The sequence below is a fragment of the Hippichthys cyanospilos genome, chromosome 20 (assembly GCF_059441005.1).
Source record: "Hippichthys cyanospilos isolate Australia breed blue-spotted pipefish chromosome 20, RoL_Hcya_1.0, whole genome shotgun sequence".
Classification (NCBI taxonomy): domain Eukaryota; kingdom Metazoa; phylum Chordata; class Actinopteri; order Syngnathiformes; family Syngnathidae; genus Hippichthys; species Hippichthys cyanospilos.
Window position 1 is genome coordinate 8,237,487 of NC_142388.1, and position 27,734 is coordinate 8,265,220.

Below are 27,734 nucleotides of genomic sequence, written 5' to 3' on the forward strand. Positions count from 1 at the left end.
ACTGATGTTCTTGCTAACGTGAACGATTTGGAAACGAGTTCAATGTAAGATGAATCATCTCAGGTGAATGGGACCTTGTGTCATTTTACCTTGCAGAGCAGAGAAGCATCGTTATCAGAGCTTGGAGCTGCTGTGTTTGATTGGTTTAACCCCCATCTTATTTCTTTTTAATTCCTATTTGCTCACTCATTGAAATGCTTCCTGGAAACAGACAAGTTGAATGTAATTTTACTTTGGTATTCATCAAACATACTTGTATGAGCCAAAAGCAGAAGATTCACCAATGGGCCCCCTCTGCTGCGAATCACACACAGTCCAAACAAACTTATAGTTAGGATTTGACTGCAACATTTGCAATTTCCCAGGCCTGTAAATCAGCTGGTAAACAAATTTTAAGACACTCAAATCTATAATTATGGTCATGTAGTTTGAGTTGGTACAACACAAGAAGACAGAAGTGGATTACACACTTCCTGAGAACCCGGCTATGTTTTTAACCCTGGGTGTCTTGTCATTTTTCACTAACCTGGCCTTATTCTCGCCCCATTTGGGCTGACTTTGAAAGGTTCATAACATCATCAAATATATATTTTAACAACCCCTCAAAATGTTCATTGGCATCGGCCCTATCCATACATATGTATATTTACATTATATATATATGTATATATATATATATATATATATATATATATATATATATATATATATATATTACACGTATACATAGAAGACTGGTTCTCTTTCAATGTTTTTGTTTTGTTAATGTTTGTTAATGTTTTTTTGAAAACCAAAACAAAAAAAAAAAAAACAGCTATTCAATGCTGCAGTTTTCACAGACTGGAATATTCAGCTATAACTACAATACGTGCTGAATGAAATAAAACGTTTCCCTGCAGCAAAATAATAGCTCTGTCCAAAATTGACAATACAGTATTTCCAATTTTTTAATGGCAGTAAACGAGCCCAACATGGGCTAAATTTGACATCTGCAGATGTACCTCTTGACCTCCCGTTTGAGAGCATTTAGAAGGGATGGCAAGACGGCATATTCAAAATCGGCATGTTTTGACAACCTATGCAATATTTTACCTTCCTAGTGTTTGCTTTTCCTTTGATGTCACACATGAAAAACATCTAAAAGCCCGAGTTGGGTCAAACTTTCTCCCAGGGGCTAAAGTCAGCAAAAGCCTTATTGTTGGACATCTCTGAAAGATTTCCTGAGCAATCAGCATCTGGTGTGGTGGGAAAAAAAAGGGACAGACAACCACAAACGTACAATGACACATCACAGTTGCTCAGGTATCAACCAATCCCGGCTCCTGGCTGAGTTTAGCCATGAGACTTTCATGACCGACCGCGCAAAATGGCCACCTTGTGGAACGGAAACAAACAGGTGGATTTTACATCTTAATTCATGTTCCATAAACGCAACGCTAATCCAGAATGACATATGCAAACGATCAAAAAAATGAAAGCCAACAGTAACTTTTTTTTTTTTTTTTTTACATAATGACCAAGGATTTTTATTATCGTAGTCTCATCAGTTTCAGCATCATTACAGAAAATGTTTATAGTACAGCGTTGTTCAATGTCTCCTCATTGCTTAATAATAACTTCCTCAGGAGTGCTGGTCACATATCTGTACAATATGGTTCTATTTATTTTCTTGAATCTGTACAACTTTGTGAAGTTGGTTAAAAAGGCCGTCAGCAAGTAAAGAAGCTGCTTCTTCCCTTGCTTTTTTTTTTTTTCTTAAATAGTTGCTCAAATAAAATATATTTCCCCTCCCCCCCGAGCTTATCCCTGGGAAGGGGTTTGTTGCAGGGGTGGTGGGCAATGTCCGAGCAAATATTCCACCTGCTCTCTGCAAACGTAAAGAAGCTTCAGCAGCCACCCCGCCCCCCCCCTCGCTCCGCCCCCCCTCCCCCCGCCCAGGCATTTGGCACCGCGCACATAAACAAGACTCACAAGATAAACGACAAGCAAAGCTCTTGGTGAAGCCAATATGATTCATACTAACGAGAGAAAAAGTGTCACCTTGACGGGCGCTCCAAAGAGAAAGAGACTTGGATGTGCTTCCCCTTTTACCTCCTAACTGCAGCACCATAGGAAGTCTTCCTCTGTTTTTCTTCAAATTCAAATTAAATAAATAAATAAATCAATAAAAAGAGGGTAAGGGCATTTTTTCCACTAAAGATGAGAAAATAATCGTTTTTTTTTTTTTCTTCTTCTGTCCTGGCAGGCACCTACAGCTGTCTATTAAAATGCTACTGCTATAGATAAGGTCTAGCGTTGAACACACAAAGCAATTGCAATGAAAGGAACAAAGTTGCCTTTAAGATAAGAATGATAAGAAGAATAATCATAATAATAAGAATAATCAATAATATATTACAGAATAAATTCTCTTTTTATAATTAGATTTGTTTTCCATTAAAAGTTATATCTTCTTTCTTTGAAATACTATAATCTTCTTAAATCAACGTTTTTCATATACACTATATCTAAGCTGTGATCGAGATGTCGACTATACCTCAATGTTCTCCAAATCAAGAAAAACTAGCTGTGCCGTTGCATATTACAGAATAGTCAATGATATGTGGACATGCACCGTGAACCGCCCCGTTACGAGCCTCGCTAGAAATGCCGGCGACCCTCCGCCCCCCCGCCGCCACGACATCATAGTCGGCCGATGACCATGACGTCCACCACTTCGCCTTTGTGCAGCTCCACGTATTGCTCGGTTTTGGGAGGTAGCATCAGGAGCCCGTTGGCACTGCGCATGCTCATCAGTCGGCTGCTCACCTGGTTCCCTGCGCGAGAAAGCAGGAAGTACGCGTTCAAAACGGATCTTGAAAAAAAAAAAAAAAGTCCCCACAACGTTTTGCGGTATCCGTCGATCTCCGCGAAACTTTGGGTGATCTCCCTCCCGTGTTACCTGTGCTCTGTGCCCACGGCAGGGGCTCCTGGTGATGCCATGTCAGGATGCAGCGGTGGTATTCGGGGCGAGGATCCAATTTCACGTCACAAGATAACTGCGACAAAACCAGCGGTATGGTGAAAAGGCCGACGAGATTATGTTCACCGAACTCATTCGGTGCCACGGACGAGAATTTTCGGCTTTTAAAATAGCAAAAACAATAATAAATCGTTTTTTTATGGAGAAGAGCTGACACCCTTGACAAATGCTCCGACTGCGCTTACCCTCGCTTTGATGATAGTCGGCCTTGGGTCCAAAATACCCTGCATCTTCCTCAAGGCAGGGATGACAAAAAGATTACAGGTGACGACAGCGGATACGGGGTTTCCTAGGACAGAAGGCCGGGTGGAAAGACGGACGGATGGACAGGGAGGACAGCCAGAGGGTAGATATATGAAGACCACCTCCTCGTAAAAGCGGAGTAAATCAACTCTTTCTCTCAACTTCACACACTACCTGGGAGGGCAAAGATGAGTTTTCGAGCACCGTCGATATCCAGCGTGGCAAAGGTGGTTGGGAGCCTACAGAAAAAAGAAAAAAAAACATTCAACATCGATTCATGGTTTGTCATTACATTTCAGTTGAACAAGTTGAGGAACCGGTGGGTTACCCTGGTTTCATGAAGACCCGACCAAAATGGATCTGAGCATGAAGATCTATATCCAGCACCTGCTTAAGATAGTCCTGAAAATGAAGAGATCGAAATGAAAACAAAATCCGTAAATGCAAAGGAAAACTGCAGTATTGATTTTCTACCACAAGATGTCACTAAAACACAGCATCGGTTCAATGAATGACCTTCTCTCCCATGGATACTCCGCCTGAGGTGATAATGACATCAGCGCGGCTGATGCCTTCATTCAGAGCATTGAGAAGGTCATCGGGGCTGCGGGATGCACACAATAGCAACTCACTGGGGAAAATCCCAAAATGAAACTCTTGATATTGGAACAGATAGATGAACGGAGTTATACTTGTCTCCCACGATGCCCAGATTGATGGTTGGGTAACCATGTTCCTGGATGGTGGCCAGCAGGGTGGAGCGATTGCTGTCCCTGATCTTCCCGGGATGGAGGTCATCCTCTGGGTTCAGCAGCTACATGAGAAGAAAACGAGACACCTTGAGAAACAATCGCTGAGCTCAACTGGCTTCAAACAAGCACGGGTCTGGCAGTGGATAGCAAAAAGGTGGAAACGTTTTTTGTCAAAAGATAAACATGCAGTGTGTTAAAATAATAATAATAAAATAATAAACCATTATAATATCGAGAAACGGCATAGATGGGTGTACAAAAAGCATCCATGTGGCAAAATACTTGAAGTATATTTGAAGACAAACGATGCTGAAATACACACAGACAGACTATATAACAACAATCATACAGATATTCTTTATCCTCTGCAACAATTACTGCGTCACTTAGAGTACTTGAGTAAAACTGTCTGCATGACTGTTACACTGCTGCCAGGTTTGCACACCAGAAGGAACAATAATTATTTAATCATGATGAACAAACGTTAATTCTTATCATTAGTTTGTTTTATTATAAAGTACTAAATTATGAGTGCTATATTCCTTATGATTTTGGCGAGCGTTCATTGAGGAGGCCGCAACGGATTAATAGCACTTAATTTCATTAGTGAAAGGTGATTTTAGATACAAATTTGGTGGTCACAGAACAAATTAATCTCGTTAACTCGGGGCACCATTTAAATCGCCGGCATCGGGTAAAATCCCCATATCTCTGAAATCATCGCTTTTCAGGAGACCCCGAAAACGGTTTGCTCATCGTTCGCATTGCATCATCAAAGAAATCGATTCATTTTCAAAACCTTAGTGTGGTTTTGGTCCAACAACATTGATATAAAAATGCACAAACTACAGTCCAAAGAACAAAGATGGTGAGGACTATTTGAGAAATATTACAAAAAAAGATTTACTCTGCTTATTTATTTATCTTGGTGTAGTACAAAGCCAGAGTCAGTGTACAATTTTAAAGATGGTTCGATGAAAGGAAAAAAAAAAAAACATCTACGTCACTTCCTACCTCATTTCCAGTCGACATGACAGCCACCACGGGGAATTTCTGGACCTCCACCTCCGTCACTCCCACAGTGGCCAGTAGGCCGATCTCAGAAGGCCCCATGTGGGTGCCCTTGGCCAGCACACACTCGCCACGCTTGATGTCATGACCGATAGGCCTGATGGAATAGAGAAGACAGACAATTCCTTCTGGGTTGACGTGAATGTAGAAACAAACATACAAGGAGCTGTATGATGTTAGTCGTCTTGATGATATCTAATACGATTATACTGTACATTTATTTAAGTTGTCGTGGCTTGTTCCGTAAGCTGTCACCACAGACAGATGGAAGAACTCAATTCATAAGCTTAAATTGAACTGCGAGTTCAAGTTACAGTAAGTTCAAGTTAGTTCTTTTTTTTTTTTTTTTTTTTTTTTTTTTTTTACATTTTTCATTTCTCTCTGGCTGAAAACTAACCTGATGTCCTGGCCCGGTCGAGCCTGGACTAGAATTCGTACTTCCAGCTCCTCGGTGCCCTGAAAGACAAAAAAAAAAATAAAACATGCCATCAGTGTTCGATTTATTAATTTTTAGAACCTTTCAAACTTTATCTGTGTTCACAAAAGAATAATCAACCTAAAGTGTCCTCTTTTGAATCATATAAGAGATATAATATCAAAAAGAAATAACTTATTCTTTATTTTTCCACCAAAAAAAATCAACATAAAATGTCAGAGCTGTTCTAAAAAAAGACATACTTTTAACTATTTACCTACAGAAACATATTCATCATAAAGTGTCCTCTTTTGGGATCATAATAAAGATCTGTTCGGAAAACTAAATCACTAACTTGACAGGTAACGAGTGGTGGCAAGTTGGGTGCAACCATTCAAGTATTGGGGAGAATCTGGCTTTTTACAAAAATGAAATTTGAATAAGCTACTGAACATAACATTTGTTTTATGAGCTTATATTTTCCTGAAACATATAATTACTTAATTGTTTTGAAAGAATTTTTACATGATTGTTTTATTTAAAATCTTGAGTACCCCTTGGAGTTCCTTCAAGTACCCCCAGGGATATCCGTACCCCCATTTGAGAACCACTGGTCTAGAATGTACCCCTGCGAGTTCACGACCAAGTAGACTGTGGAATAATATTGCAGTTTTTCAGAGCTAAGACACAGAAACGGGATAAGCTAACATTAGCATGTGAGTATATTTTGTTCTATCACCTGATAAAGCATCAAACAGCACTGCGAAAAGCTTAGCCGACCGTTGAGGCCGAGGTTCACGTTCCCTTCCGATGGAACCCGACTTACATCTTCGGACTCGCGGAGGAGCTCGGTGTCTTCCACCTGAACAACGGCGTCAGCCCCGCAGGGGATGGGAGCGCCGGTTGTCACCCTCATCACTTGGCCAGGCATCACGGTGTGAGTGGGCTGCAAAAAGACAAGCAAGAATGGATACATCTGAACTTGGAGACAGTGGTCGTCATATTGAATGTGAATGTACTTTTTCGCCTTTATTTTGGATTTTCTGAAAAACATGTCCAATGTTATTCATTTTGGGAGTGAACGGAGTTTGACTGATTGTTTTATTGACATTCCCTTTAGCGCAGTTCCATCTAATGGATGCATAACGCAACCCCAGCCACTACTGTAGCTTCTATTCTATGCGCCTGAAAATGCGGCGCACCCTATTATTGAAAACCGTTTTAAAATGAGCCATTCATCGAAGGTGCGCCTTATAGTGCGTAAAACATGGTACTGTATGTGCTGACCTGCTCGCCTGCTTGGGATTCTCCGATGATGAAGCGGTCGCCCGGGCCGTCGGCGGCTAGAACAGTAAGAAGAAGTTTCAATCAACTGTGAGTTCTGAAAGCAGGAGTGTGGGAGTGTGTAATTTAGTTGAGTCATTGTATTTCAGTGGGCTACAGAATGAACAATCAAGAGGATGGCAAATGTGAGTTGACTAGATTATATATCTTGTGGAATAGTAATTTTTGTTGTTGCGTTGAAATGCAACCTGATCGTGGCATGCCAAAGCACGCGATGATTTTTGTACATTTTATACGGCATAAAATCCAGCCTGGGGGGCGCTGACACCGTTTTGTTCCTTCTCCTGTCACCATCCAAGCACTAAAATCAGTGCACATGGATGCCCGTGAGGGCCCTCAGGACAGATGCATAAAACACAGAGAAGACCTGTTGTGTACACTTTCTCATCTCTACCAGCGAGAACTAACAGCAGATGCTTCGCACAAGAGTTTGCCTTTTTTTATAAGCTGCCTGGAGCAAACAAGCTGCCGCCCCGCTCACCGGGTTTGCAGATCCCTCGTTGCGCCCCGACAACCCCTGCCACAGAACGTCTGTGGGATTTGAATGGAAACACCTCAAAAGAAGGAGTTCAAACATATGCTGATATAACACATCATAACTGAGTGTTTTGAAGTCAATATTTCCTCACATTAAGACAAAACCCTTGACTCCATAATTTGTATCTTATGTTTTCGTGTTTTTTTCTTGTCTCTTATTATACTAACTATTTGCAATAGGATTACCTTCTGGGTCCGAGGCAGGGGTGTGAAACAAATTTTTATCGTGGGCCACATTGTTTTTACAGTTTCTGTCAGAGGGCCGGACTGCCAATCCTATTTTAAGTGGGTTGGTCACACACTTAGGCCTTGAGTTTGAATCAAGGGCCTTACCTCTCACAGCATAGCCATCCTTGACAGAAGCAGGGAAGGGCGGCAGGTTGTCTTTGGCATAAACGTCCTGAGCTAGGACTCGACCCATCCCGTCTATCGACAACAACGAAAACATGGGGTTATTTTCACAAGACAGAGTAAATGTATTCAAATCTAAAGAAATTGAATTATTCCTTTCAATTACAGTATTCGGACACAGCAGTGGTTGTCAACCTTTTTTTCAGTGATGTACCGCCTGTGAAATATCTTTTCAGCCAAGTACCCCTTAACCAGTATTTTGACTTAAAACATGCCATCAGTGTTTGATTTATTATACTTTAGAACCTTTCACATTTTATTTGCATTGGTCCGCAAAAAATTATCAACCTAAAGTGTAGAAGAAATCTGTCATCAAAAAGAAATAACTTAATTATCAATACTTTTTTTTCCCACCCAAAAAATAATCAATATAAAGTGTCAGAACTTTGATCAAAATAAAGAAAGAAATATTTGTCCGCAGAAAAAAATTAGATATAAAGCGAACTGTTTTGGATTACAGTAGAGATATGTTCACAAAAAACAAATCATTAACTTCATTATTAATAAACATATCTTTACAAAATGTAATCAACATTAGGTGTCAGACGTGTTCGAAAAAATAAATAATTATAAATAAATATTTGTTAACACAAATCATACTAAACAAAAAGCGCCTAGTTTTGGGATTACAAAAGAAAACATCACAAAAATACATCTTTAACTTAATAACCGATAATAATCAACATAAAGTATTGTACCTGTTCTCAGAAGAACAAGAAATCATGAACTTGACAGGTAACGAGAGGTGGCACATGAGTGTGATCAACCATTCTAGTATGGGGGAGAATCTGAGTTTTTACAATAATGAAATTGAATAACCTACTGAACATAAAATTTGTTTAATGAAATTACAATGAATTCAATAATTATTTTGAACAGATTTTTGTTTTATTTAAAATCTCGAGTCTGATGTTCCTTCAAGGGGTACTAGTACCCCATTTCAGAATCAATGTGATACAGTTCAAAAACCAGAGCCTGGTATACAAACACGTGCACACATGAGCTGGAAGCTACACTAAAATTTCAGTTGCTTTTTAGAAGAAAAAGGGAAGCAAAGAAACAGAGCAAACGAGAGGAAAAACACTGTCACAAAAATACCAAAAGCTGCTGTGCTGGGCTATATATAGCCTGCATCTCATTTCTTTGAGTGTCTATGCAAATGAGGTTGGTAATATGAAGATCTGATCACTGATGCCAATGAGCACATGACACTGCAGTACACGCCACTTTTCATCACGGGGGTCCCCCTCCCTCGATTATTCCGTCGATGTTGCAATTTTAACAGCGTTTTTGTGTTTTTCAACCACGCTGAAGACTCGGGAATGTAAATATGGTTGCTCAACATTTTTTTGGAGATGAAGCAGTTAGGTGTGTTTGATCGGATTTCAAGAAGCTTTTCACGCATGCTTTTTTTCTTGCTCCACAGCCCTCGCCCAAGGGGAAGGCCTTTGTTTAGAGCAGCATTTGAGAGATGTGCATCATTAGTCGCATATTACACCTTTAGCGGTATCGCACATCATAAAATCACAGACATGCACGTCTGAGCAAAAGTATCGAGACAGTCAATCCTATCAAACTAATGAAAAAAAAAATCTATATCATGTAGAACCCAAAGGCCGCTGTAGTTTCTCTGGAATCAAAGACTTCTTTTACTAATAAAAACATTTTAACTTTTAGAGACAGCCGCTCATACGGCGCATATGTGTTGAATGCGCAGGTCACCACGGCGGCAATATCACCGCCTCTTTCAATTATTGTCCTTGCCGTAAATTTAAGCCATTATAATTAATATATGACGTGACATGCTCTCACACACACGCGCACACACTACATTACACAGCATTCCGGCAGGGTAGCTGCTCCAGCTGTTACTTGTCTAAATATTTCATCTCTCAAATCCCCTCTTCCTCACTGCACTGTCGCCTCGCCAGCTGCGCTCCCGCAAATCCAGAGCGTGCCATGCCCCCCCCCCTCCTTCTAAAACCATCAAACCCCACCATAATACCTGCTGGCGATGGGGGGGGCACATTCATGCTCAAATCGCCCATTGCCCCTCAGACATGACGACGAAGGCTGTTGGAAAATGGCAAAATTCCACGGACGATGCTCACCTCTGTAGTTGATGATCTCAGTGCCCAGGACGGCGGTCATCTCCAGCACAGTGATGAAGGCCTTGTCCATGGAGGTGAGGGGAAAAGGGGACATGCGGTGTCTCCGGGCCACCTTGGTAATGTCCACAGCGCTGTGACCTGAAATGAACAAAGCGGCACATCACGTTTCGACTTTGACCACTCTGTCAAATAAATTTACAGGTGCAGCTCAATAAATAACAATACTGTGGAATATGGAGCGTAACTCAGTCATTCAATGAAAAAAAACGGAAACTCATGCTGTATTTTTTTATATATTAACTTCATACACTGTTGAGTTTGGATTAAATTACAGCTAACATGATTTTTTAATCCACAAACTCAAGAAATTAGAATAACAGTTTATCAAACATTTTTTAACATATGAGAATCACATAGGATTTGACCTCTTTTGTTTATAAAATATTTGGCTTGGTGGATGAGTGGTTAGCATGTCCGCCTCACAGTTAGGGGCCCAATGTTCTCAGGTCTTCCTGTGTGGAGTTTTCATGTTCTCCCCATGCCCTTGAGGGTCTTCTTTCTCTCACACTCCAAAAACATGCATGGCAGGGGCATTGGACACTCGAAATTCTACTTAGGTGTGATTGCCTCTGTGTGCCCTGCAATTGGCTGACAACCATCTCAGGGTGTCCCCCGCCTACTACCCGAGGCCAGCTGGGATAGGCACCAGCAAGCCTATGATCCGAGTGAGGATAAGTGACTATAGAAAATGGATGGTTGTTAACGAAACATGTTTAATTCTTGAAAATACAGTACTGAAACAAATGGACTTTTCTATGGTATTCTGATTGTATGAGACACAACACACAAAAAAATATTTCAAAATCTGAAGCAAAGATTTTGCTCTTCCTTTGTGCATTTGGTAACAAGAAAATGTGAGGAATATCTACATCGTAGTTGTTAAAATGTCTCATTTTGGTACACGTTTTAGTCACCGACATAAAGCAGATTGCATATTTTGCTTCATTAGGCCTTTACTTTAACACATGTGCTTTACGTACAAAAAAAGCTCCCAACTCTGCCACTTCTGATCAAACTCCAGATTATTAAAAATAATTGTATATTTCTTGAGCGGCTGATCTCGAGCACACTTTTGCTACATATAAATAACACAATGCTGCCGGATGAGGTTTGGAGGTGCTTGATAGCATCTGTGTTTGTCTAATAATATCCCTCTAATGATAGCAAAGGTAAAAAAAACGAACAAAGAAGGTGGAACTAATATGTAATCTGCTCTTTCTTCTCCTTCGCTCGCCTCCCGCTCGCTCTCTCTCTCTTTCCCTCTCATTGCCTCACAGCGACGAATTGGCGCAACGCTTTGATTTGCCTTGACCCAATTTCTTGCCTTTAAACATACACTTCCGCTTCTGCAGCACATTCCGCCGCTCGACACGAGGCTTAACAACCTCCTGGCAAAACATCACATAGGCGAGAAACACGCACGTGTAAACGCGGCGTAACAAACCCACAAAATTACGCATTGCTTGTCACATCACTAGCGCAAATAAAAAGCTATACAGAGAGTACACATGGTGATAAAAGGCAACATGTTCTCACGAGCAATTTGTGCTGCCTCTAAAAAAAAAAAAATCTGAAGAGCAACGGGTCTCCTGTGAACATTTTGGACTTGATTTCAAGACATTCTATAATTAAACAGCGTTTATCAAGTTGTATAGTGGAACCTGTGAGGTCAAATGGCCAAAATGAGGCAGAATTTGAAGTTGAACTGTAATTTCGGTAGGAAATGTTCCTCATGTTTTCACAATTTGCAATTACTAGAGTAAAGGTATGTGAAGGCTCAAATGCTGAATGAAAAAGATAATGAAATTGGTATGATTACAATAAGCGGAATAACACAAGATGATATTGATACAGAATAACGTAAAATTTGTTGTTGGAAATGAATTATATTTCTAATCTAATTTCTAATCTATATTGTTGAATATATGATTGCAGAGATTTTTTTTCGTGTGAACTTCGGAAAATACTGGATTTTTGGTAAATCCAATTTTGGATCGAATGAGCTGACAGTTATTAATCGGAAATACGTTTTGTTGAAAGCATAATTGGGAGTAAATCGTTTTTTTTTTAGGGTGATGTAAGTTTTGAATATTATATTTGAATTTTGGGCAATTTTAGGCATGTTTAAAAACACTATGTGATCTGAATGGAGGTGAGTGATTTAAATTCAAAATGTTGAACTATGCTACTGGATTGAATGAGCAATGAGGTATTTCCAGGTGTTGAATTTTGGGAAAACCGTCAACATGAAATGAGAAAAGTACAAGCCCGTATGGCAAGAATTTTTAGTATATGTTGAAATGTGGGAGAATTACGTGAAAGGAGATGCATGACAAAAATGCGTGAGGGATAAAAACTAGGAAATAACGTGCCTTCAAATAACATTTCGAGTATTTCTACTACTTTATTCAACTTTCGTGAGAACAGGCCGCGCAGCAATGGGACACACAATTGAGTGACAGCGACTCTGAAGTGGAAACATTGGCACTCACTTGATCTTAGGATATTCTCTTTGCTGCTGCATCGCGACTGCACCTAGAGATTGGGGGGAGGGGGGTTGGGGGGGGCAGGAGAGAGACATAGAGGAGGAGGAGAGAGAGGAAGAGCAGTGGAAATTGGAGATAAACAGCGATGCTATTTTGACACGCTTGAAGTGACAAAAAGTGTCATGTCACAATACACCGTGCCCTTTGCCCTACTTGTTGGGAGACTGCTGCATCTCCATCCTCATTATTGGCTAACTGCAGCGCTTACTGTGCACCGCATCATCCATCTTTATCCGATGCTATCGCATTGCACTTAGAGGACGAAGGCAACAATTTTTGTTTTTTTGATGATTCCATCTGAAGTCCAACTGCTGATCATCTAAAACTACACCAAACGTTTGTTGAATATAGGACGTTGATATGACTAATATTTGCTTCTTTCGTTTTAACATATTTGTTCAATTTTGAGAAATTTACATCAAAAGGGGAAGTCAACCCAATGTATTTTGAATAATTGTTTTTTGAAGGAGCTTCACTAGTCTAAACACACAGCACTTTGGTTAATCTTGCATTTGTGGAATTGAAATAAGCAGCAAAACTTGCCGTCATCTGAAAATGACATCGCAATTGCTTAGGCCCCAGGTAACATCACAAAAAATAACTTGATCGGTTATTTCTTGAACCTTGAACAATTGTAATTTTCAGTCAACGGCTTGTGGTAAAACGGCCGCCCGATGGGCCTGATAAAAATGGATGGATTTTTCTGCTTGGTTCATATTCCACAAACGCAATATTAATCAGAATGCCGTGCTAGGACTAGCGGGGGAGGGGGGAATTGAATATATTATCGAAACGAAGATTTTTGACTTGACTTCCGCTTGAACTTTGCACTAAACTAATCTGGTGAGACACTTACTTACCAAAGTGATATTTCTTTCAATATGTTAAACTGTCATCCTCTCAGCACACTTAACACAGTTTTTTTCACTTATGCAAAACCTCCCTGGAGTGACATCAACTGAATGAGTCAGACAGTGAAGCGTGTGGTGGTATTTGTTCAACTAAAACAACCTCTCCTCCCCTCCCTCACCGCCATCAAACTGGGCACCAAACAGCCAAGGCGAGTGGGCGGGAGGATGGCTGGGATGAGGAATGAGAGGTCACGGATAGACGATGACGGGATGAGCGTGATGTGGCCCTACAGCCCGTAGAGGTAGAAACTATCAAACAAAAACGAAATCAACACAAACAGGAGGCACAGACTGGACACACTTGGCTAAACTACAGAGCCCAGACATTGCACTAAGAAGTGAAAAGAGGAATAAACAAAGACTACTACAGCGGCCTGATGGCATCTACTTGACAGACATCCAAAACACCAGACACTGCTAGTGAAAGCGGACTCATGTTAACCGCGGAGACGGATGGACAAAGCCAACAAAAAAACAAACAGACGGACTTTGCGTGGAGAGAGAGAGAGAGAGAGAGAGAGAAAAATGACGGATAGAATGAGAACGAGGAGGAGGACGAGGGTCGGTGCAGGACAACGGAGGAAAAACAAAAAAAGGAAGGAGAGAGTGAGAGTAAACAAAAAACGAAAGAAAGAAAAAAGGAGGGACACAGAGCAGGGCGTTTGTTTTGCACGCTCCTCGTTGGAGGGTGAGGCAAAGGGCAGCGGGGCGGGTGGGGGCGGGATAGTTACTCGAGAGCTGAAGGTCCTCCTGCGATCATCTTTAAGCCCCTCCAACCTACACTGGAGCTAGTGGAGATAAAGCATCGAATCACAGGCATCAGTGCATCTGTCCCGGCAACCGCAACACCACACACAGACACGCGGACTGAAAGACACGCGCACGAGACGGGGCCACCCTAGAGCAGGAGCCACAAGGTGAAGGGAGGGAAAAAGGAGGAGGAACGGGAGCAGGCCGGACCGGGTGACTTCTGGTGAGTTGCGTAATAATTGGAATCACAATGATGAGCGCTTAATTATTCTTTCATAAATTGACCATTTAAATCGTTAATCCATGGCCTGAGATGACCATATGGTGCACCTTTAAAGACAAAGCTTTAAAAAAAATTCCTGACAATATGTTTATTGCGCCCAAGCTAATCTAAATTTAGCATTCTGATCAATATTGATTTGTACGAAGTAAATTTAGCAGCAAAACCATTTTACATCTGGCCGTCGACTGAAAATGACGTCACAGTTAAAGCTACAGATGGGGAAATACTGCCTAATCAAGTATTTATTATAATATAGAAAAATATAGAAAAGATAAATATTCTTAAAAAGTAAATAAAATAAAAAAATAGAAAATCCCTAAATTCATCATGTCAATAACATTTGAATATTACATAAACAAGCAAATTGTCTTTTAAAAGAAGAAATAAGAAACTTGGTCTCTGAACAGTAATAATAAATTAGCTTCAGTTCTGAAACAAAATATTTAAATGTTTCCATGATATTTTAATTTTTTGAGATGCACAAGTCATCTCAAAAGATTATATTATTCTTATTTTACAGCATCTTACATTAACAATTAAATTTGGCCAAGCGTTTTTTAATACTGAAATAAAATTTTGATCTTTGGGTTAAAACAGATCAATGACGTCTATCTCTGCCAATGTCAGTTAATGGGTTAAAAAAAAAAAAAGACTGTTTTTTAAAGCACTACAAAAGAAATCTCTGTTCAAAACTGTATGCATTTCATATCATTTAAACACCCGTTAAAAGCTTGAATGCTAATATTACTTATTAACTAGTTTACAACAACGATTTATTATAGTTTCTGCTTTCTGTGTTTTAAAACATTCTTTGAAGTCACACCAGCATAGCCCGTAAAGTATGAGTTAGATAAGAAGTGAAAGGAGCTAAAAACAGAAAAAGCGACACACAGATCAAATTTGCAGACACTAAAGAAGCATGTCGACAGCGATAGACACGATCACAGGCGGTGACAACGCGCAGAAATTGCTTCACAAACACACTCACTATGAGATCTACGCTAGCAAGTAACTTCATATATCTCTTGAGGTCTCACAAACAGAAAGTCAATCCAGTGGCTGGACTACGGCAAGAATCCTCGGTGCACGGGTGATGGGATGAAAAAAACAAAACAAGACTACACTGACTCAACTTATCGGAGAGTCACGGAAAGACAATTTGCTTTTGACAATGAACACAGTGGTCCAATATGCCGTGTAGCTGTGAGGATGTGATGGCGAATGTAAAAAAAAAAAAAAAAGATTTCACACTTGTTTCTAAATTTACCCTTCGGTACCCCTCAACAACTGGTATACAATTCAATCGAGTGTCAGAAGAGATAGTGGAGATGCAGATGCGAACACGCACACATCATGCACACACACACAAAAAAAAAAAAAAAAAACAGCAAGTGAGCAAAACATTTTTTACAACTCACTGGAAATAGTTGTTTTATATAATATCTTCCTGGGAAAGAGCCTATTCCTTTGTCTCCACTGTTGTGTCCATTTTGTCTCAGCAAGACAGCTACGTTATTTGTAGTGCAGAGTATTGTGTCTTAAAAATGTACCTTTTACCATCGCGTATCGCGATATATTGGGAAATGTTAAATTATCACATGAAAATACAAGAAACGTTTTTTTTTTCTGCCGTTCACACTCCTCCTCTACCGCCACTTTTGCCTTGGAACATCGCCTCACTGTAAAGGCAATGTGTTGTAACATTTAATGTGGTGTTTTTCAAGCAACGATTTACATGCAAAACACGATTCGTAATATGACAAAAATCAGGATATGAAAGCCGCTCCGGCGCGGATTGATTCAACGCGATATATTGGAAACTGAATGTCGTATTGCAATATCGCACTTCGTATCGCAATACGTCAATAATATCGCCCAGCGCTAGTTATTTCCATCCTACCCAAACAAACAAAACATCATTGGAAAGGCCAGGATGACCTCTAGTGAGTACGCTAACGACTTAAAAGGGTAGCTCGCGTGAGTCCAAAGACGCAGACAAATAAACACATGTCCATTCCGGTGGACGCAAATGAAACGGCTGGGTCTCAGGAGGATATATAAGCCGGCGGGTGGGATTTGATTCGGACGATGCTCACCCCGATTTCAAGGGATGTTTGTAATGCCGAGGCATACACGCTTGCCGCAAAGACCAATCCCTCAACACGCCGTCCTCAATCGAAAGAGCCCAACGGTGGCTCAAGACTTCGGACCCGCAATACCGGCCCCCGTTAACTATTCCTTTGAATGTGATTCAAGGGCCCCTTCAGATTTGCCCTTTATACCAACTTGGCAGAATACAAAACAGCCAGCGTGGCCGGGTCAGCCAGGCTCCACGGAAATCGATCGGGCTAATAACCATCCGGGTGAGGAGACGCCGCAGGAAATGATGAGATGTAACCGCCGCCGCGCTTAGCTCAGCACAAAATCAAAAGGGCTGTCCAACAAATGACGCAAAAAAGGGGCGGATTTATTTCTTTGCTCGTGACGAAGACGAGGCCGGCGCGCGACCATTCGGGAAGTGCGGCCCGAGAGGGAAAGGGATGGAGCAATGGAGGACGCAATGCGTGTATAGTGAAGAATTCGCAGCCAAGTTGTCCTCCCTGGGGAGAGGAGGCAACAACCTGGGAGGAGAAACAACTCAAACTAAACTACAGGACAGAAGAGATACCCGATACACTCATCATCTGCAGAAAGGACACCAACTGAATGGAGATGAACGAAAGCAAACGAAAATATAGATACACTATGCGGACAGAATGTCAGTTTCTTCATTATGACCCAAGTCTGCGTGGGGACGCACTTTCGGTGGATTTTGACCCCAGTTGCTCCCTGGTACCCACAACACCAACGAATAATAGAGTGATAGCAAGTGGACACTGAACTGTAGAAGAAGTCCGTCAATTCTTCATTTTACTTGGAAACTTTGAATTATTCAATATACTCCAGAGGGGCATCTTATTCATGTGTGTCCACTATTGTGTCCATTTTGGTAATTGCATCCCACCCAAAAATATATCAAACTGAAAGGCCAGGATGTCCTCTACTGAGCAGAACAGGTTTTACGAGGGTAGAGCGCATGAATAAAAAGTTATAGACCAAAAACTAATGTCCACAACAGTGGACACAAATAAAAAGGCTGGGCCTCAGGAGGATATGGAGTTTGGGCCGAAGCAACTTCCGTACAACACATTTGGATGATTTTTTATAAAAAAATCTGAGATTGTGATATCCTCGTCTAAATACTTTTGTCCACGTAGTGTATTTTTTGATGACAGGCCCTGGGAAGGAGTGTAGTTGACCACAGAAGGTGGAGATGCACATGACAGCAGGGGCCAATGAGCTGGTGACCCCAGGCAACCACCTGGCACCCATTGATGAAAATTTTCCATCGGCAACCACCTCAGTCAATGAACATTTGCAATAATAGACCACTGGCGTTAACAGCTATGATTTATAGAAGGGACATCGGCTTTAGATGGAGGTAGAGATCTACTCCTTGAACTTTTTCGAAGCAATTCTTGTCCGCTCAACTGCCATGCGTATCGCCGGTGACAACACACACCTCCCTCTGTGATGGTTTGTGAAAAAGTCTCCAATGAAACCCGCTGTTAACGTTTGGATCGGAAAATTCATTCACATCTCCAGATGTTACCAATAGCAGGTCTAAGTTCCAGCAACCTGCTTATGTTACAACCACGAGAAATGACTTCGAACGACCGTCGAAAGACCAATGATTTGATCTTTGAACTTTGTAAGTTTGTTCACAAAGTTTGAGTGTTTGTTTATCGACTGCGCTACAGTAATTGACAGAATATCAGTCAAAACGTATATAAAGGCTTGAATGGTCTGTGCAGGTAAAGCGACCCGTTGAAAAAGTTTCAAACTTTTCGTTAAGTCCACAAAGAATATGCAAAATGTGCTTTTGGAAAGTTCCTGGGACTTCAAACACAAAATCGCAGTCAAAAGAGCCACCCGTCCTTCTTAAGACTAAAACTAGGTGACATAAATTAATTATTACAACCAAGACCATAAAAGAGCATTCGCAAACAGCTGCAAAAAATAAAGTATTTCCAATTGGTGAAATAAATACTAGAGACTCGCTACACTGTATTTTTACTGCCCTGATACTAGATTGATATTTGTGCTCGTAGTTACCATGCTGACAGTTTCGGATACTGGCCAAAGCCAAGAAACCTGAAGAATATTGATGCCCAAAATACAAGGCTTGAAAAACGAAACAATCTCGTTGCAGAGCGGTTTTTGCTCAAATATCCGGGCGGAATTTACCATCCTACTTTTTCCTGCATCATTTTAAAATAAGAGATTTCTTTTTCCGTTTCTGTTAAAAAAAAAAAAAAAAAAAAAAGTTTCTACACCAATCCCTAACGACGGTATGCTTTGCTTTCCGATTTCGCCATTTTTGGCTGCTATTCTGTCTATTACTGTAGTAAAACATACATTTTCGAGAGTAATCCAACTTACAAATCCCGCAGCAGATCAAATGATCATTCGCCCTCACCGTAGATGCTTAATGCTGCATCCACGTGTGTTATGAGCATGTCAGGTGCTGAGTGAGATGCCAGTGACCCGCATGCCGATAGATCGGATTAGAAGTTGGTAGAAAGTTAGCAGGTTTACCTGGTCCAAGGTAGAGTACCTTGACTTGAGCGTGATGACCTCATCCAGGTGAGCCCTGAATTCTCTCCGTGAGGCCTGGGGGAAGCCACAGGATAGTCACTCACTTTCATGCCACAAAGACCGTCGCGCACACAGACGAGCAGGGAACAAGCATGCATGACCGCTACGGTTACTAAAGCGCTTGAAATCGAGTTGAGCACGCAGGCTTGGACTTTCCAACGCAGGCGCGCGCGTACCGTGCATACGTCCGCGATCAAACTCTGGATTTGAGAAGACAAAAAGTCAGGAGGAACCAGGCGCCAATTATAAGCCAGCAACACGGCAAACGGAAGCTGAACTGTATGTGAACGCGGGAGCTCATTTGGGAAGTCATTTTAAACCCAACGTTGTAAAATTCATAATATGACAGAAACTTGGAAAGAGAGCGAGAGAGCCAACAAACGCTGATCTTGACATCAAACAAAACCTCAGCTGAGTAGGTGTCAAGAGTTTTAAGAGGCCAAATCATGGGACTTTTTGGAGCATGTTACAATGCTGATAGAGCCATCGATCGATCTAGGACATCGTTGATTATTAGGTTATCATAGGTCATTACAATGCATTGGGATTGGGATAGTACATCAACAATTATTTTGCTCCTAACAAAATGGCTAAATAGGTTTAGTATTTCTTTAGTATTTATTCACTATCTATCTATCTATCTATCTATCTATCTATCTATCTATCTATCTATCTATCTATCTATCTATCTATCTATCTATCTATCTATCTGTTTTGCATTTTAATGTCAGTAAAACGCCAGTTGGTTTATAAAAATTAATAACTACACCCATTTACATTTACATACAAAATGACCAATTTGTTGTGGTTGTTTAGACGAAAACAACTCAACGCTGGGTGGAATTGAACAAATGTTGTCTTTTTTTTTTAAATTACTGTATTAGGTTATCATAGGTCGTTACAATGCATTAGTATTAATAGTACATAAACAATTATTTTGCTCCTAAATTGAGTGAACAAAATGTTTGTTTCTTTATTGCTGATAATGGCTAAATAGGATTAGTATTCCTTTAATATCTATCCATCTATCTATCTATCTATCTATCTATCTATCTATCTATCTATCTATCTATCTATCTATCTATCTATCTATCTATCTATTTATCTATCTATCTATCTGTTTTGCATTTTAATGTCAGTAAAACGCCAGTTGGTTAAAAAAAAAAAAGACCCAATTTACTGGGTAGTTTTATACAAAACTACATTTTTCTTTTAGTTTGTCTTGTACAAAATGATCAATTTGTTGTTTAGAGAAAAACAACTCAATGCTGGGTCAAATTGACCTAATGTTGTCTTCTTTTTTTTTTTTAATCCACAATCTTTTGTACACGGCCCAACCCAACACTGACTGGCTTTTAAATGATAACAAACGTGCTTGTTTTTCCCTATTTAATACACTTAACATTGTGGTCAACAGCAAAGTAGTTACATTCTTCTAAAATGTATCTTAAACAGACTTCAAGACAGCTCCAGAAAAATCGATGCATATCGTGATCCCGGTTTCGACACGCGTTAGCGCGGTCATGCCTTTTATCAGCTACGGGTCACAATCACCGGGCTTCAGGCCAGATTAATACGCACTGACGAGCTGCCAAATATTTTGAGCACTAGCATCAAGCTGTTCATGGAAAAAAAAACCCATCGCTCTATACAAAAAAATATTCAACATTCAAACATCATTCAACTTCATTCCTGATGTTTTGAATGAATGCAAAGACGGTCCTCGGTTTACGACTTTGTGGCAACGTCACCTGAATTTTCATGACTGGCAGGACAATCTTTATTAAACGGTTAGAATTCCAGTCTGTGTATTAGGATGTCTGTTTTTTGTCCAGTCATATTTCATCTTTTATGTGCTGCTATGCCCATGTAATCTTTTTGAGACAAATTCAATTAGCAATAAAAACCAGAGAAATTCAGTTCATTTTTGACCCAAATTGGGTTATTTTTGAGTCCATGTTTCTCGTGATCTACGCATATTAATATCGTCAACAATCAGAAATAATGGCCATTATGATATACATTCCCTTTTAATTGATCCACTATCACTCCACTTCAAATGGATTGGACGTCTATATTTTTCAGTGGCAGTGAATGATTTAACCTATTCACTGCCAGCCCAAGTAAAAACACATCTTTGTTGTCGACAGGCAGTTAATATTTTATATTTTCAACATGTTAGACTCTAAAATGCTTCAGATGACATTCGTGGCACAATTTCCTGCTGTCATTTTGCGTTTCTTTGTATTGTCATGGTGTTGCGACATGATAGTAGAGGTATAAACAAGCGTATTAGGTAAGTACCAAAACACACCACTAAATAAAAAAAGAAAAAGGCTCAGCGAGTAAGTCTTTTTGTGCCACATGAGCACGTACAACATGCTTAGGCCGCCGTACAAACTAGCTAAGCGTTTTAAGCGCAAAAGTTAGTCCGGACCGCCATAAACCAAGGACCCATTGAATGTGTAGTTAGAAGCTGTGAAAGGGAAAGCAAGGCAAGTAAGCGTGTGTCAGAAAAAGGCCAGGAGGGGATTTTACATTGACTACACACAAAAACACAAGAGGAGGCACAGTCACGATTATGGGAGGTAGACAAACGAGTAGGACAGCGCACGGGGGTTGCGGATTGAAAGAAGGAGAAAATCATGCCAGGCGAATGTAAGCTTGGAGGAGATTAAAGATAATGAAGTCCCGTAAGGACGCGTCCCAACACATGCAGGAGTACCTCAGCAATGCTTAGGGTGGATGAACAGGAGGGGAGCCGCGCCTGGTGCCACACAAAAAAGGAGGAAAAGAGAAAAATGGGTTAACTGACTCAAAGCTGGGTTGAGCGGGCGGGGACACAAGCGGACACAGACTGATGGGTGCAGTGAGGACGACGCCCCGCTGTCTTTCAGCGGGGGGGACGGATATCGAGACGATCGCTCTCTGTGTGACCGTCTCAGACGGGCCAAGGCGGCCAAGAGTGGGACTCACAAGACGGGACAGGACAGGAGAGGAGAGGACAGGACAGGACAGGACAGGAGAGGAGATAGGAGAGTGGAGGTCAGGTCAGGACAGCAGGTAGGAGCAGAAATGGGGTTCACTCTATAGCCAATTCCCGATAAAGTCACACAATTAATTTTGAAATTTGAGGCCAGTAACTGTTCAACAAGGGGATTGCAAACAAAAAAAATGCTTGTCCAGAAACTTGAGTCAGAATTAGCATTTCACAGGGCCACTTAAAAGGATGTGCCTGATTTGGCCCCCGGGCCTTGAGTTTGACACCTGTGACTTAACCATTTTGAAGTTCAAAAAAGGGCTATTAATAACAACAAAATAATGTAAAAGTTGAAGACAACTTGAAAATTTGGTATCAGAAACCTGAAGTAACTAGCGTAAGTAGCAATTTTTTTCACAGGGCGGCCATTTTGCTATTTGATGTCGACTGAAAACGACATCACAGTTCCTCTAATTGATCTTTATTTGAAACTTCAGCAATTGTGACAGTTAGTGGCAAAATGGCTAGTCCCTGAGGTGGCTAAAGATGGGTGGCTTTTCCTGGTTAATTCATATTCCACAAGTGCAATATTTATTTGATTTCCCTCTTTAGACTAGTGTGGTTGCACATTACTGTAATTTGGGTTGACTTCCCCTTTAATGCTAACTACAGCATGCACATTAAAAAACAAAGGAATATGATTAGTAATTAAAATTAAACTTAATGTATAATTCAGACAAAAACTAAGTATAAACTGCAAGAGAACACTGCGTAGAAACGACTGTTATTGGCTGAATTTGTTCCAGGAATGTAAAATGTGACATTTTTGTGCCAATAGAAAGCACAGACGCTCCTGTATAAATATTGCTGGACAGCTTTACGTTCGTATCGCCATTTGGTGACAGACTGCGCGTTCATAACAGGTGCTAAGCGACATATAAACATGGCTTGGGCGAGACATCTGCTAGCCTCATAAAGCACCTTCCTCAAAACCTGACACATTCTTGGCTTATCCGCAAGGAAATACCACATTCATTTCCAGCAAAAAAATAATAGCCGGCGCAGACGGCAAGCTCATTTTGAATTAGAACTAAAGCAATTAGTTCTAACCAAGGCTTTCGTGTAGCATTTTAGATGATATAACAAATTGCTTTAATAAAACGGCGCTGTCGGTGCGATAAGAATCACTGGAATGAAACTCAAATTAAAATGCTGCGAATTGTCAAGTTGACCCCGTCAAGCTTCGATGCAATGACACAGGTGGAAAAATCACGGGAGTGGGGTTTTACCGTCAATTCGAAACACGGGAAATCTGCTACCGCTCACCTTTGCAATTTCACGTTTGCCAAGCAAACCAATAACCAAAGCTGACGAGGCACAAGCGCTTTCTTCCCCAGCACCTTGATTCATCACGGGTCTCCCATGGCCGTGTCCGCATCCCCGCGTATTAGAGGGGAGTTAGAAAATAGAAATTAATGAGCTCCTGAGCGACTTTGCCGGCGTCGGTAGAGAGCGGGAGCCAACGCAGCAAATTTGACGGGCTCTCCATCTCGGCCCACGTGGCCGATGAGCGCGCTCCATCCAGCTGGTCAGACGCTCTCATACGCTCCTCTTTCATTTCCTGTCTGCGCCTCCAGCGCCTCATTCTTTTTCTTCCTCGCCGCTCGCTATTCATGCTTCCTTCCATCCTCTCTGCATTATGCCTGGAGGGTTTGGGTTGAGCTGCATCAGCGTGAGTAATATCGCACTGACACACACGCATGCTCACCTTCTTTTTATAAGGATGCAAACATATCAAAAACATGCTGACATTTGAGGAAAAAATCAAGTATCTCTACTTTTGGAAGACAATGATAAATCATTCAAGTGCGCACATATGAAGGAGGACACAGCTATTTGCACTTTGAGCCCAGAGCAACTTGACCCAAATGGTCTTTCCAGCATGAGCCTGACAAGGGAAGGAACACAACAAAAGGGTTTTTTTCCTTATATTTCAAGATAACGACAGCCTGCTGGGCCTAATATTTGCTTAAAATAATCATACATGAATGCCTATTTTGAATGTTCGCTTCAGAGGAGAAAGACACGTTTCCCCTATAATGTGATTTCATGTTTTCTCAATGTAACACTAAAAAAATGGTCAAAAATGACCTAAATTGGGTCAAAAACTAACTTTTCGGGTTTATTGTTCAACCCAGCTTTTTGGGTTATTCACTTCACCCAAAAAGTGGGTTCAAATGAATAATTTAACAAAAAAAGTTGTTTTGTACGAAACATGATTGATTTCTTTCTAAATTTTGGCTTTAAAATGTGATGGGTTATTATTTAAACCCAACTGTATGCATTAAATATATGACCCAAAATTCTGGTCAAACAAATGAGTCACGATTTGTGCATAATTTGGGAAAAAAAAGCCAAACTTGTGTTAAAACATCCTGGGTTTTTTTCGAGTTGTGTAAAAGGATTGAATGAATACATTTTAAGTTGATGAAGGTTTCTATGCAACTCTGAGTGACCTATTTCTTTTTACACTTTTTTAAAAATTAATCATACATAGAAATAATGAAAGTATTGAATTAATTTTAGAAAAAGTAGAAGCTTTTTCCTCATGAAAATGACTAAAAAAGTCAAGCACCTTTAAAAAAAGAGCAGGTAGCTGTGCCCCTTACTCCAAGTTTTTGTACTCATGACATGAAAAGCCACGTTGGATAAAGATCAATCGACATCCCCACCAGGTGAGATGTCCCTGCTAACATCTCAAAGCTAGTAGGTAAGCAGAGCTGCACTGAGTTTTATTGGAAGCGTAGGTTACCTTTAGAGCACAGCTCTGAATGTTAAAGAAAATAGATGCAGCTTTGTCTTTATGGTTTGGTTTGTATCTCAAACTGTTCTTTGACGTTTGTGATTGAGGACGATCAAAAAACACAAACGCGAAGACCTGAATTGACGGTCAAATGAACTGTTGAGCCTAAGCCGACTACAGGAGCGAAGCAGCGTCCGCCATGGACAAAATTCACACGGAATGACACTTTTGCCTATAACGAAGCCAACGTGCACGATTGGCTCTCACGCCCTGCGAGAGTCGTAACGCCGCATGCACTGATGCATCGGTCGCGCTGCCCGGTAACAACAACCGATAGAGCTGAATGACAAGGACGGAAAATGAATTGTGCAGCCTTTGCGTCCCGTTTGGTCCGCCACCACATTAGCAGATTACTCCACCTCCTACCTCTGACTCAGGGCCTGCAAAGCTCACACGCCCTCTGGCTTCATCACCATCACACAGATTGATATTTAAAGCCACCCAATTAGGCTTCCCAAGCAATGCGATGCATCCGGCGCGGCCGACGACACAAAACGCACCGCTTGCGCCGCTGCACGCTCACGTCTGCATACTTCAAAACTTGTAAACAGTCTCGACGCTACGCAGCGGGGAAAGGCGCCACTTACCATCTTCAGCCCGGAGTGGAGACGGAATGAGCTCGGCGGTGGCACACGCGCGCCGGGAGGACGCGCGCGCGCTTTACAGAGAGAGGGCGAGTGCGCATGGCCGAGCGAGGGGGGGAGAGATAGGCGGGAGGAGCGGCGAAAGGGGAGCGACAGAGTGCGAGAGGGCAAAAAAAAAATAAACAGTGACGGAAAATCAGTCCGCGCAGCACGTGAGGGACGGATGTGGCTTTCAGCCGCGCCCTTCGTGATGTGAGCTGACTAATACACCGAGAGGTGAGCTAGTTGACTCATCACAAAGCTCCAGACCGCCGTCTGCATCACTTCCATCTTTGTTGCCATCACTCTCCCCCGGATGAGCTCCTTTCTTCCTTCCCTCGTCCGCTCTACCTCGTTAACTCTCAACCACGTCCCTTCCTTCCTTTCTCTTCGCGTCTCGTAAATCCTCTCCACCTCCGGCAGGCCGGGAGACAAGGAAGCCGCTTTATGGGGCCGGGATAACGACAATAACGCACACGTTTGTTCCGTCTACCCGATACTCCGCAAGACCGCGAAGGAGATCGATACTGTCGGGCCCAAAACAAACGTGAGGTTATTTCAGCGCAAACACAAAAGCATCTAACTGTCGCCATTTGTCGTTTCTAGAGGGGATAAAATTTCAAGGGATGGCCACATAGGCTGTTAAAAGAAGGCGGATGTGTTAAATCAGGGTTGAGGAACCTATCAAGGCCACCTAGCAAACATTTGAGCCAACCTGCTATGTGTGTGTGTGTCCACACGTACATCTGAACATCTTGGAACAGTAGCAAGTAAAATTCCTGGATTAAAAGCTGCAACGGAGCCGCAAACGGCAGATCAATAAACGCACACACTAGAGCTTGCTGTCCAAGCATGAATCATTCATTTCCGTCTGCTTGATCTCATCACGCTGTCGGTGATTCTCCGCCATGACTTGTTTTCATCAAAGATCCCGCGACACGACAGAGCAGCGTGCGCATTCGTTTAGTCCATTTTAGAAAACGGTAAGCTTTCGTAAAATATATTTCTGCGAATTAAACGTTTTAATCGGAAGTTGTGCAACTGATGACTTACTCATTCCTGGAATTCCCAGAATGCTTAATTTACTGTCGGGGTTGTGACGTCCCTAGCTTATGTTTTTTCACATTACGAAGTGGAATTCTACGTTTTTTATTTTTCGCCCATTTGTTATGGTATTTTTCCCGCTTTAGGGCGTCAACAACAATTACAAGTCTCACCGCGAGTCTCACTGCGCTCATCCGTCACTATGTGCGTCACTGCATACGTCACTAAAATGCTGGTATGCTTTTGGTCGGCGTCAGGGCGTCCTTAAGATGCTGGTCTGCTATTGGTTGGTGTCACTAAGATACTGGTCTGCTATTCGTCAGTGTCACGGTGTCACTGCGAAGAAGGCACGCGCATCGTTAGCCTCGCTGGGGAATATGGCCGTAACTAGCTCAAGTCACATCAATTTCATTTACCTTTATTCATTTTTTAATGATGTTATTTTGTTATATAAGTAGTACTTAATACAGTATAGTATTTTGTTAGAAACTTTTAACATGTATTTAAGTTTTGATGTTTGTACCAGGGGTTTCACACATATTAGCCAATTAGCATTAGTTTCTGTTGCCAAAAAGTAGCTGCTAACTGCCAAAACGAGCTACATACAGCTAGCTAGTTTGTAATCAGGTGTGCACGATGCCCTCTCCACCTCTTGTCGTGACCGGAATGTAATTTTATCGCCACAGAAGGTCACTCAAGTTGACAAGGGCAGAATAACACCAGTGCACTGTGACTCACTTGCGTTCCTAAGGCAGAAAAAAAGAAGAAGAAGAAAAAAAACATGGGCCTTAGCGCCGAAGAAGCCATTAATAATAATTAAAACAACTGAATTAAAGTCGAAGTCCAAGTTCAAATATGAATATGAAGAAGCGTGTATCGTTATTCTTTTAGACTCGATATTTACAAGTACTGTACAACCGAAAGATGCCTTTCCTCACACAGCACAGGGGAATTCTTGCCCATAAAAATGAGAAGAGACATTTGCAGAAGTGTGTTGTCTATTTGTCAACAAGGGAAGATTCAAGTGCAAAGTAGGAAGGTCGCCCAAATGAATCAAAGGACTTTATGAG

The 27,734-nt window shown here is 41.3% G+C and overlaps 1 protein-coding gene across 8 annotated transcripts in view; it reads right to left on the reverse strand.

Annotated features, from left to right (window-relative positions):
• Positions 1-1,510: 1,510 nt before the first annotated feature.
• Positions 1,511-27,734, reverse strand: part of gphnb (gephyrin b) — a 69,309-nt gene continuing 43,085 nt past the window's right edge. The window contains exons 9-25 of one of the 8 annotated variants that reach the window (XM_088403130.1): positions 21,880-21,921; positions 19,095-19,169; positions 14,155-14,211; positions 12,459-12,501; positions 9,907-10,044; positions 7,718-7,810; positions 6,791-6,846; positions 6,330-6,449; positions 5,486-5,544; positions 5,032-5,185; positions 3,958-4,079; positions 3,782-3,869; positions 3,594-3,667; positions 3,437-3,504; positions 3,208-3,311; positions 2,942-3,038; positions 1,511-2,816 (exon numbers count right to left, since the gene is read on the reverse strand). In XM_088403130.1, coding sequence (XP_088259256.1) covers positions 2,683-2,816; positions 2,942-3,038; positions 3,208-3,311; positions 3,437-3,504; positions 3,594-3,667; positions 3,782-3,869; positions 3,958-4,079; positions 5,032-5,185; positions 5,486-5,544; positions 6,330-6,449; positions 6,791-6,846; positions 7,718-7,810; positions 9,907-10,044; positions 12,459-12,501; positions 14,155-14,211; positions 19,095-19,169; positions 21,880-21,921 — 1,524 coding nt within the window. In that variant the 3' untranslated portion in view covers positions 1,511-2,682. The remainder of the gene's footprint in view (positions 2,817-2,941; positions 3,039-3,207; positions 3,312-3,436; positions 3,505-3,593; positions 3,668-3,781; positions 3,870-3,957; positions 4,080-5,031; positions 5,186-5,485; positions 5,545-6,329; positions 6,450-6,790; positions 6,847-7,717; positions 7,811-9,906; positions 10,045-12,458; positions 12,502-14,154; positions 14,212-19,094; positions 19,170-21,879; positions 21,922-27,734) is intronic. The other 7 variants (XM_088403123.1, XM_088403124.1, XM_088403125.1 and 4 more) reach the window with 7 other exon arrangements.